This window comes from Rattus norvegicus, chromosome 3 (assembly GCF_036323735.1).
Source record: "Rattus norvegicus strain BN/NHsdMcwi chromosome 3, GRCr8, whole genome shotgun sequence".
In the NCBI taxonomy this organism is placed as follows: Eukaryota; Metazoa; Chordata; class Mammalia; order Rodentia; family Muridae; genus Rattus; species Rattus norvegicus.
This window is the reverse complement of record NC_086021.1, coordinates 138,563,249-138,575,982: the sequence shown is the minus strand read 5'-3', so window position 1 is coordinate 138,575,982 and position 12,734 is coordinate 138,563,249. Positions and strand designations below refer to the sequence as shown.

General features: G+C 43.4%; 1 protein-coding gene across 3 annotated transcripts in view; it reads right to left on the bottom strand.

The window, feature by feature from the left end:
- The window catches only part of Atrn (attractin), a 134,090-nt gene extending 121,378 nt beyond the window's left edge, over nucleotides 1-12,712 (bottom strand). For 2 of the 3 annotated variants that reach the window (XR_010064702.1, XM_063284645.1), the window contains exon 1: nucleotides 12,126-12,712. Coding sequence is in view for 2 of the 3 variants with exons in the window: in XM_063284645.1 (XP_063140715.1) it covers nucleotides 12,126-12,655 (530 nt within the window). In the remaining variant the exon portion in view is untranslated. The remainder of the gene's footprint in view (nucleotides 1-12,125) is intronic. The other variant, NM_031351.2, reaches the window with a different exon arrangement.
- Between the last annotated feature and the right edge of the window lie 22 nt (nucleotides 12,713-12,734).

Sequence of the window (12,734 nt, the reverse complement as noted above, 5' to 3'; positions counted from 1 at the left end):
TGGTATTGGTACAGAGACAGACAGATAGACCAATGGAATAGAATTGAAGACCCAGAAATGAACCCACACACCTATGGTCACTTGATTTTTGACAAAGGAGCCAAAACCATCCAATGGAAAAAAGATAGCATTTTCAGCAAATGGTGCTGGTTCAACTGGAGGGCAACATGTAGAAGAATGCAGATCGATCCATGCTTATCACCCTGTACAAAGCTTAAGTCCAAGTGGATCAAGGACCTCCACATCAAACCAGACACACTCAAACTAATAGAAGAAAAACTAGGGAAGCATCTGGAACACATGGGCACTGGAAAAAATTTCCTGAACAAAACACCAATGGCTTATGCTCTAAGATCAAGAATCGACAAATGGGATCTCATAAAACTGCAAAGCTTCTGTAAGGCAAAGGACACTGTGGTTAGGACAAAACGGCAACCAACAGATTGGGAAAAGATCTTTACCAATCCTACAACAGATAGAGGCCTTATATCCAAAATATACAAAGAACTCAAGAAGTTAGACCGCAGGGAAACAAATAACCCTATTAAAAAATGGGGTTCAGAGCTAAACAAAGAATTCACAGCTGAGGAATGCCGAATGGCTGAGAAACACCTAAAGAAATGTTCAACATCTTTAGTCATAAGGGAAATGCAAATCAAAACAACCCTGAGATTTCACCTCACACCAATGCGATTGGCTAAGATCAAAAACTCAGGTGACAGCAGATGCTGGCGAGGATGTGGAGAAAGAGGAACACTCCTCCATTGTTGGTGGGATTGCAGACTGGTAAAACCATTCTGGAAATCAGTCTGGAGGTTCCTCAGAAAATTGGACATTGAACTGCCTGAGGATCCAGCTATACCTCTCTTGGGCATATCCCCAAAAGATGCCTCAACATATAAAAGAGACACGTGCTCCACTATGTTCATCGCAGCCTTATTTATAATAGCCAGAAAATGGAAAGAACCCAGATGCCCTTCAACAGAGGAATGGATACAGAAAATGTGGTACATCTACACAATGGAATATTACTCAGCTATCGAAAACAACGAGTTTATGAAATTCGTAGGCAAATGGTTGGAACTGGAAAATATCATCCTGAGTGAGCTAACCCAATCACAGAAAGACATACATGGTATACACTCATTGATAAGTGGCTATTAGCCCAAATGCTTGAATTACCCTAGATCCCTAGAACAAACGAAACTCAAGACGGATGATCAAAATGTGAATGCTTCACTCCTTCTTTAAATGAGGAAAAAGAATACCCTTGGCAGGGAAGGGAGAGGCAAAGATTAAAACAGAGACTGAAGGAACACCCATTCAGAGCCTGCCCCACATGTGGCCCATACATATACAGCCACCCAATTAGACAAGATGGATGAAGCAAAGAAGTGCAGACCGACAGGAGCCGGATGTAGATCTCTCCTGAGAGACACAGCCAGAATACAGCAAATACAGAGGCGAATGCCAGCAGCAAACCACTGAACTGAGAATAGGTCCCCCGTTGAAGGAATCAGAGAAAGAACTGGAAGAGCTTGAAGGGGCTCGAGACCCCAAAAGTACAACAATGCCAAGCAACCAGAGCTTCCAGGGACTAAGCCACTACCTAAAGACTATACATGGACTGACCCTGGACTCTGACCTCATAGGTAGCAATGAATATCCTAGTAAGAGCACCAGTGGAAGGGGAAGCCCTGGGTCCTGCTAAGACTGAACCCCCAGTGAACTAGTCTATGGGGGGAGGGCGGCAATGGGGGGAGGGTTGGGAGGGGAACACCCATAAGGAAGGGGAGGGGGGAGGGGGATGTTTGCCCGGAAACCGGGAAAGGGAATAACACTCGAAATGTATATAAGAAATACTCAAGTTAATAAAAAAAATTAAAAAAAAAAAGAATGGTCCCCAGAGATTCATACATTTGTAAATATAGTTCCTAGTCAGTGGAACTGTTTAGGAAGGATTGGGAGGTGTGGCCTTGGTGGAGGAGGTGTGTCACTGAAGGTGGGCTATGATGTTTCTAAAGCCCAGGCCAGGTCTAGTGTCTCTCTCTGCCTCCTGCTTGTGGATCAGATATAAGCTCTCAGCTACTGCTCCAGTGCCATGCCTACTTGCCAGCCATCACACTTCTTGGCACGATGATCATGGACTCACCCCCGAAACTAAGCAAGGCTCCAATTAAACGTTTTCTTTTATAAGGTTTATTTTACCTTAACCATGTCTCTTCACAGGAATAGAAAAGTAACTAAGACAGGAGCATTTTTTTCAATTGAGGTTTCCTTCCCAGATGACTCTAGTTTGTGTCAAGGTGACATAAAACTAGCCAGTACAATTATGATCCTTATTAACAAATTACAAGATTCATGGTGCATGCCCACTATCACGGTACTGCAGGCTGGTTTAGACTACATACAGAGTTCAAGAGCAGCCTGAAATAGACAGGGTGAGACCATTTCCATTGGGGGCAGACGGGGTTATGGATATAGCACGTGGTGGTGTGATAGTGTGGTAGTGCACAACTTTAATCCCAACACTCAGGACACAGAAGCAGGAGAATTTCTGTGAGTTCTTGAGGTCAGCAGAACTGCACAGTAAGATCCTGTCTCAAAACAACAAAACACAGAACATAGTTAACAACAGAAACCAGGGAAATGGCACTGCAAGATGGCTCCTGAGGAGAGTTTGAATCCCAGCATCCACCCACCCACATCAGAGCTCACACTGCCTGCGACTCCAGCTCTAAGGGATTCAACCTCTTCTCACTTCCTTGGGCACCCATGCATACATGTACATACTGTTACACAGACTCACACATGCACTTAATTTTCAGCTCAAGGACAATTTTATTTGAGTTTAAAAGAAAGTTGCCCAGAGCCAGCAAGCTATAAATTCAGCGCTGCCCTGAGCAGGACAACAGAGGGGAGGAGGAGACAAGCCCTGCAATTTAAGCCATAATGAATGTCAGTGTACACATGGCAGGCAGGGAGGGAGGCTTTAAAGGAAAAGTAAGGGAGCAGAAATGGGAGGAATCCCAATGTGTTACAGAGCATGCTTAGAAAAGAGGATGATTGGGGCTTGGGGATTTAGCTCAGTGGTAGAGCGCTTGCCTAGCAGGCACAAGGCCCTGGGTTCGGTCTCCAGCTCCGAAAAAAAGAAAAAAAAAAAAAAAAGAAAAGAGGATGATTTAGAAAAGCTGTGGCTGGGTAAACTAATGCCAACAAAGAAAATCTTCTTTAAAAAAAGAATACAAAAAGGCCAAGAGGAATTAAATGAAAATGTCATTTACCTAATAACCACCATATGTTATTCAATTCAAATTCTAAAATAAAACATGCAATTCATCCACAACTAAAATTAATTTTCATAAATGAAAAATAAAGAATTCTAAACAAATAAATATGCAGATACATAGTCAGATTTAATATTCACTCAAAATGTAACTTGGAGGAAAGAAAAAAATCTGAGCTTGAAGAATTAAAAATTGAAAGGTTAAAACCAAATTATGAACTCAAATGATAAAAGAAAAGCAGTTACTGTCCCAGATGGTTACAGTGGTGCACGCCTAAGATCCCAGGCCTCAGAAGACTGGCTCACACGCAAGAATGACAGGTTGTGGACAGCCTGAGACACACAACTCCAATCCTCAAGAAATGGAGGGAGAATGGAGGAGAGAGAAAAGGAAAAGTAACTAAAAGTTGTGGCATAAGTAGAATAAGGGGGGGGGGGAGTACAAGAAAGCAATCCTAAGAAGAGGAAAATAAAAGCTAGAAAATGTCAAGTCAATACCCCTGCGTTTGAAAGTGTAAGGAAGGGAAAAGGAAAGAAAGTCACAACATGAAAAAGCAAGACAGGAGAGTTCTATTTAAGTGAAAACCAGTTTCATCTCAGTGGCTGCTAAATATTCAGATACAAACATTTCACAACATTTAGTACAACTAAAGCTTCATTTTACTTCTGGAAACAATTTCATATTAAATCCAAAAATTAATATAAAATGTCTGTTCAACCAGTCATTTCTGTATTTAATTCTCAAGATGAGCTACAGTTGTATTAAATCAATAGTTGTAGTTAGTAAAAACTGTTTTGGTGGGAAACATACCCTGACCCTCTGTATATTTATATTCATGCCTCTCTACTGTAGCAAACAAAACTCTGTGACTCTCTCGGGAACCTTTAACACAAGTAACCTATGGTGATGGGTTACAGTATCAGTACCAGCGCTGAGTAATCCTACTTGGCCAGCCCTCCCTCCCTATGAAAACTGCCATAGCAGGAAGTTTCAATTTAATTGACAAAATACCAAGTCTAAGGCTTAAGAAAAATATAAAAACAGTAGTACCTCACAACCTCAGAAGATAGGGCTTCCGGAGAGGCCTGGCCCAGAGGTTCAGTAAATCGGGTCTAAAACACTGTTTCCTCTGCCATCCTCTCTCCTCCACACAGCACTGTTAGCTACATCATTTCTAAAGCCGGTCACTACAGAAAAGACAAAGCATCTCCTTCATAAACCCCACAGAGGAGAAGTCTCCAGCAAGTCCTAAGATTCCCTTTGATTAGACAGCTTAGGTCACATGCCAGTCTCCAAACACTCACAACCAAAAACTGGCAGCCTCAATGGTGGGTACTCTCAGTCAAGGACATACCCTGCAGGCTCTTAGGAAGGAAAAATAAAAGGTCACTGTCACCTTCCCTTCCAATCCACCTCCACTCCCCACCGTCCGTGCACACAGACACTGGCTTCTTCAACAGTATCCATTTATGTTTCAGTCCCATTAACCTTTATAGGTTGAACTCTACAAATATGTATGTTGAAGCCCTGACCCTGGTTACCTGTCAATGTGACTTTAGATCTTTGCAGATACACTCAGATTGGAAAAAGGTCATGCATGTACATGTGATGTGATTCTGTGCAAGAGTACCGTGTAAGAATGACTGATGGAAGCACAGAATGACAAAGATAGTGCTACTCCAATAACAGGACAAGGGCATGGAACATATTCTCTCCAGTCTTCAGAAGCAGGCGTGTACTGTTTTTACCTCATTTCAGACATGTAGCTCTAGAACTACAAGAGAATCCATTTTGACAAACCAGCATGGTGTAGTACAATAACACACTAGGAAATGAAGGTACTAAGTATGATAGCACATGTTTTGCCTAAGCAAAAACTCTTGATCCTTCTTGCAATATCTGTCTTCCTCAGAGAGCCTAATCACACTCAAACTTACAGATTTGCTCAAAGTCCTTTCCTCTCTGATGCTGTCTATTCGAGCCCTCAGAAGACTGAATCTTTCTAACACACACTAGTCCAGCATCATATACTGCCTGCATAGTAATCATTCATAAGATAATCTAAGAATTGAACGGGTTGATGCTTCAATTTAAAAAAAAAAGAAATATACAGAGTTCCAGACCAGGCAGGGGTATAGGGTGGTACCCTGTTTCAAAAAAAATTTTTTTTTGAAGTAACTGAAAATAAGATCTGGCATCCTCCTACAAGCTCAGTACGTGGGAGGAGCAGGCAGGAGGACCAGCAGTTTAAGGCTATCCTAGGCTACATAGGAAGTTTAAGAACAGCCTGGAAAGGTCATTAAAAATGAACTGGAGGTTTAACTCAGTGGTAAAAAGCTTGCCTAGGAAGGACAAGGCCCCGGCTTTTTTTTTTGGGGGGGGGGGATATAAAGAGAGGGAGTAAACATGGAATTCAGCAGAGACCAAAAACTAAACAAACAAAAAACCTAAAACAAAAACCCTACCAAGTAGAAAAGGATACGCATAAAGAGATTCGAGCCTACTGTTCAAGGCCATTCTGTAGATAAGTCTTGCTTGTTTCTTTTTATGAGTTTTTACTCATTTATTGGGGAGAGAGGCACACATGTGTGCCACATTGCCTATATGTAAAGGTCAGAGGAAAACCTTCCAGCATGTATTTTCTCCTTCCACTGTGTGGGTCTTATGGATAAAACTCAGATTGTCAGGCTACAAGTGATTTTACTTCCAAAAGAAAGGCTGTAAAAGAATTTTTCTGCCAGCCACAGTGGCTCTGGCTAGAATGAAATCCTAATAGTTGAGAAGCTGAGGAAGGAGGATCACAATGAATTCAGGACTGTCCTGGACTTCAGAGTGAGACCCCGCAAAAAGAAAAAACTTTTGAGTATAAAATGGCACATTTTTAAGAGATTATAAGACACATGGGCGGGGGGTGGGGGAGACCATTACAGGTCTGAGAGACCTGTAATGTTATGTAAGTTGCATCACAGACAGGCTGGCATTAAGGTTAAGGTGCAGGTGCAGGTAAGACAGAGAGGAAGAGACTAATAAAACTTTAGACAGATACAAAGAGCAGCAAGCCTCCTAAGTTTGGGCCTTTCCTTAGCTAAACTAGAACCTGCAACTTAGAGAAGTGAGAAAGGACTGTTTTCTTTTCAATGAGGATATGAAGTCTGTTTGGTGTTGGGTTCGGCTCAGTAGGAGCTGACAGCAAAGCATCCCAATAAAGATGCCAGGAAATGACAGAAGATAACAGAGAGGTGCCGGAGAAACAGAAGACATGGGTAAAGGTGACCTTCATCAGAATCCCAAGAATCCTATCATAAAGAGGCAAAGCTTGGTAGCTCACACCTGCAATCTCAGCACCTGAGAGGCTGAGCTGAGGTATTGCTGCAAGTGTGAGTGCAGCCTAGTCTCCATATCAAGCTGTATCAGACCAATCCCACAGAGTACATACAGGAGACTCAGTACCAGTCACTGTGGACTATGACCTAAGCTCTCTTCCAAACTCTGAAATAGCACACACACACAAAAGATAAGAACACAAGTTGGACTTGTGAACATAAATTTAGGGCTTCAGGGTAATACCAAGAATTACCTAGCAAGTTCTACAAAGAAACCTAATTGCCATTTTCTTCAATTTTTATTTCCAGAATTCTCTCTCTGTTGGAAGGGCATTTGTGTCCTTAAACCAGCAGTCAATGATTCAAGCAGCTGAGATGCTTTCATGCTACCTTTTCCATTATAAAAATCTATTTTCTTCCTTTGTTTTTCAAGGCATTTTCTGGAACCAAGACAGAGCTTCCAATAGAATGTTTGCAAAGGTAACTGGACTCAGACAAAAATGAAAGGCCACACAGTATCACAGACAGAAGGATTTCAGAATCACATAAGGCCTAAGTTCAAATTCCAATTTCACCCAAGTTCTGTGGGCAAATTAGTCAATAAATCTGCAAGCTCTGTACTTAGGTTTCACTCTGTGGAAATGCACACCTAGCATATAAAAAGCCCTGAGTCCCATCCCCAGCGTGGAGATAGGAAAACACAAAACAAAACAAGAATACTTCAAGGTAGGTGACGGAGCTTGCCACTTAGCCTGGCAACTTGAATTTCACTTTCAGATCCCACCTGGAGAAAAGAACCAACTCCATAAACCATCTTCTGACCTATACACAGGCATGTCTGCACTCATACAGAAGCAGCAACTTTTAACACCCCCCCACTTTCAACTCAGTTTACCTACCTATGAAATGGGAACACTAAGAATTAAGGGGTAATTTCTAAAAAGTATTTGGCACAATACCTGAAAAAAAAAGTGGGAAAATACTTGAAATGGAGGGAGATGCAGCTGTGACCATAACTACTGTTCAAGTATACACTGTCACAAAACAAATGCCAAACTGCTTCTTCTCCAGAAAGTTTGTCTTAACAATGCAGGCAAGTATACAGACCCAATCTATGTTACTCCCTTTCATCTGCCAAGTTTTGTACTGAAGAAATTTAAAGAATTAAATTATGTTTATTTCACAAACATAGTTAATATATTGTTTAACCTTTAAATTACTAGATGCATATTTATTCACCTAAAAAATTTTCAACAATAATATCACAAATAAAAAATGAATCACTGAGGGCTGGGGATTTAGCTCAGTGGTAGAGCGCTTACCTAGGAAGCGCAAGGCCCTGGGTTCGGTCCCCAGCTCCGAAAAAAAGAACCAAAAAAAAAAAAAAAAAAAAAAAAAAAAGAATCACTGAATAGTGAAGATTCACATAAAAGTTAAAGTATATTACTTTAGTAACCATTCAGCTATAGTTATTTCTACTGAATTGATACTATTAACTTATTCTCTATAATCAATCATCTTCTTTTGTTTAGGAAAAAAAGTGATTTACTATACACATAAAATAATTCAAATTTTATATCACATCCTGAGTTTCCTGAGGATAAAGTGCTATACCCCTGCCTAAATTAGGCATACAATATTTACCCAGTGGGTTGGGGATTTAGCTCAGTGGTAGAGCGCTTGCCTAGCAAGCAAGGCCCTGGGTTCGGTCCTCCAATGGGGGGCTGGAGGGGAGACAAAATAACAATATGAACTTAGTAATAGGGTTAGTGAAATCTAAAGCTTCATTATCCTACATTCTTTTCAAGTAACAAAAAAAGACCTACAGTCTTCTAACACAGGATTTACATAATAAATAAGCCTTAAAACCTGGGCCAGCAAGATAGTTTAGTGGGTAAAAGCACTTGACACACAAGCCTGACAACTTGAGACCAAGCTCCAGAGCCAAGTTATCCTCTGACCTCTGTACACATGCACACTCGTGCACAAAAACAGACACCCTGACTTGATGTCATCTAAACCAAAATGGTAGGATTGGGAACATAGCTCACTGGTAAAGTATTCACCTAGCAGGCATGAGGCTCTCAATCCAAGATTCAGCACATCATTGAAAATCAGAATTAAGCCAAAAATATGTATTCTTTCAATGCCTCTTAGTTTAACTTGAAGAAGAGGAGGAACAGGAGGAGGACATAATGAGGAAGGTTAAACCAGGATACACATCAACCCTTGTTATCAAAAGCAACATTTAACTCTTTACTCACTCTCAATGAAAAATCATCCCACTAAAAGTTTTCACAAGACTCTAACTTGCTCCTTTTCCTTTATCTCTAGTTTTGGAGACAAGTTCAAGTAGCCCCAGGCTACTCTTCAACTTAATAGGTGGCTGAACCTTGCCTTGAACTGTTCCTCCAGCCTCAGCTTCCCAACAGCTGTGATCATAGACCGGAGACAGATGTCCCGTCAGAACATGTAGTTTTTAAGATTTTTGGATTTATTTTATGTGTACTGTGCACTACACATTGCATAGCACCCACGGGGTAGAAGAGGTCACCAACCAGCATTCTTAGCCACTGAGTGAATGCTTTTCTTCCTTTCTTTTTTTTTTTTTTTTTTTTTTTTTGAGATAGACTCATAAAGATCAGAATGGCCACAAATTTGCTATGTTGCCCAAGGTTGACTTTGAATTCCTGACCTCTAAAGTGCTGAGATTGCAGGTATGTGCTACAACTCCTGGCCTTTTATTATTTTAACAATTCTAGAAGCCACTTACTATAATGGTATTTTCAGAGGCAGTCTTAATTGAGTCTTAATTGAGCACAAGCTCAAAGGGAATGTCTGTGACAGTCACTTACATATGAGAGTAGCTGAGGCACTATTAAGACTGCCTGTCCTGTTTAAAAAGGCCCTTCTCTGAACTATTCATGCAGACACTCAGATCTCTTTCTCTCCCTAGCAAGCCCTCTTACAGGTACATAACCCCACACAACAACTTGTTTGTGCCAGGTACATTCCTTAAAAACACCCCAAACTCTGTGTATAAATCTAAGCTTATCTCAGCCTAGTCCTTCCTATGTCCCTGTGTCTTATAAATAATGTCTCTCAATCATCCAAAGTAAAAGTTAGCTTTTCCCCCTCACTATCGTGCTCTCACAAACCAGTCTAAAAGGCAGACCTAACCATTTTATCTCTACACTACCACACAGTATCTACCTTGTCTTCACCAGCAGCAGTGTTGTCTGGCTGTGACCTACACCAGCAGTCTCTAGCAACTACCCATAACTTCTCATGCCCATAGGTTTCCAGAACGTGAAGGTCCCACCATCAATCCCCTTGACCTTGGAAGCATCTAAAGTCAACTGACCTTTAAGGCTATTCTCTTTCTGGAGTGACCTGTTGCGTCCTATTGCTCTACTGAATCGACTTCCTACCTCTAGCTGGCATAGCACCACACCAGCCTCTCCCTGAAGCCCTCTTGGTCTCTCTGCTATGGTCACTGCATCTCCTCTCTAACCGGTCTTGGTGTCACCTGGCCCTTCAACACCCACCCTCAGGAATATCGCAACAGAAGATGAATCTTAGTCTCGTTCTGAAAGGAGCTGGCTCTGCTGCTCTTCACCCCAACAGTCATGCAAAATCACAGTGTATTGATGACTGGATGTAGAATTAAAGGACTTTTAAGAACTATTTATTTGGGGAGCCAGAGGGGGTGGCACATGTCTTTAATCCCAGCGGTCAGGAGGTAGAGGCAGGCTGAGGCCAATTTGGTCTACAGAGTAAGTTCCAGAGTAGCCAAGACTACACAGAGAAACCCTGTCTCAAAAAATTAAAAATATTTATTTTTATTTCATGTACAAGTGCTTTGCCTGTGTGCCTGGTACCTGAAGTCAGAAAAAGACATGTGATCCCCTGGAACTAGAGTTATAAACGACCTGAGCCGCCACATGGGCGCTGGGAACCTAACCCGAGTCCTCTGTAAGAGCAACAAGTGCTCCTAACCACTGAGCCATCTCTCCAGCTTCAGTATAGTATTTTTTTTTACTCCCAAACAAAGAGATAAGTTCTCCAAGAACAAAATTATATACGACTTGTTTATCACTGTATCTGGAAGCCTAAAATCACAACATCCTAAACTATAAAACCAACCCAAAAAATACTGAGGTTACTTAGTTTCTCCACTGTAAAACTTAGGAGCTCATCTTGTCACTGATCTCTGAGTCCCCTAGAAGACCTGACAGAGATCTATTACTTCAACATTCCAAACTTCTCCCTCACAACTCTATTCTACAGGGGCACCAGGAAAACTCCATCTTCTGGACTCCACCACTGCATCTGCATCTTTTTTTCCATCTGGAATTCTTTTCCCCAACTTCATACTTGCAAATCCAACTTAACCTCACACGCTCAAATTCAATGTCACCAACCCCTCTAAATCTTCTCTGCTTACTCCAGTCACATACTCTCTGCCTCTTCATTCCCACAGGTTCTCCTATGCCAGGTTCAGGTCTCAGATCAAATGACACTCAAATGAGTGCTATGTCACCAGCTTGCCAGAATCCTGTAAGACCACCTGTTTGTATTTTGTTGATAGCATTTACTACTATCTGAAATTATCCTGCTCATTCCATTTGCTCATTGCTTTGTTGACTGCCTGTCATCTCTCACTACAACCTAAGATCCATTGGAGCAAGAATCTTATGCCACGGTCACATTTCCTCACTTTTCCACGTCAAATGGGGAACACAGTCAACGAATATCTGCCCAAGATATGGATGACTCTGTAGTTCTGTGTACATAAACTTCCCCTTGCTGTGTTCCTAACTTCTTGTGGACCACACCAAACTCTGGCCGATCGATCTACTTGTGTGTATTATCCAAAAATTCTCCCACAACAGAAGCAAATAATAGATAAATGCTAATAAGTGATCTCTCCAAAAGATTCTGCCCCAAACCAGGCCAATTCATGTTGTAGAGAATCCAGGGCTAAGAGGAATCTCCTCCCTAGACAGCCCTGTTCCAATGTGCCACCAACATTGAGGATTCAAAAACTAGTTTCCTCACTTCCTTGGAACACAATCAATGGTACTCTTATCCCTGAAATCTTACAAACCCTGCCTTCTATTTTCACCCAACATGTCACTTCCTCAAGCAGCGCTTCTTACAGGCAATCATATCTCCAATCTCTTGGGCTGATCCAAGGTAGTGCTGAAGAACTGGCTCACTCACCTTTTCCTTAATACTTCGTTTATCCTTAATAAGCCGGTTTTCGAGGTCAGCTTTTATACTCTTCAAGACCCAAATCTAACCCCACAGCAACAAATGCCTCCCGAGTGTTGCCGTTCCTTCTCAACCTTCCACCACTGGTAGACCCCAAGTCCACCAAATGAACATCCCTCCCAGGAGGCAAGCGACCATCAAACACAGTGGGGCAAGCCCTATCCTCGCGATTTCATGCCGGGCACCTTCCTTGGGCCTGGAACACCGGGCTGGGCCTACACTCCCCACCCGCACTCACCTGAAGCGGCCCCCGCAGTGCTGGCATTGCTCGCCCACCCAGCCCGTGGGGCAGACGCACTGGCCGGTGCCAGGGTTGCAGCGGCCGCCGTTGACACACGGCCGGTCACATTCCTTGGCCTCAGCTGCGGCCGAGCCTGACACAGCCGCCGCCACCGCAGCGGCCTCGGCCTCCCGGGGCAGTGGCAGCAGCAATAGCGAAAAGAGCAGCGGCAGCAGCGGCAGCAGCGGCGGCGGGGATAGCGCCCGCGACAGCACCCGCGGGAGACACAGCCCGGCGCGCGGCCACGGCCTCCAGGCCCCTGTCGCGGCGCAGGGTCGGTGCTGCCTCTCCTTCCAGCCCGCGGGCGCTGCTGTCGCCGTCGTGTACCCCCTCAACCGCGCCTCAGTCGCCTCCGCCGCCGCCGCCGCCGCCACCATCTTCCTGGGGCTGAGCCGGCGCCCAGCGAACACATACACACCCCGCACGCCGGCTACCCTTCGCCTGGCCGTGCTAGGCGGGGCCGGGAGACGGTGGCCCGGCGGGTCCATATCCAGGCGGAGCTCTGGCTGTGCGGCGGGCGGGGTGGGGCTGGCATGCGCGGGGGCGTGGCCAGGGCCGTGATTTTCC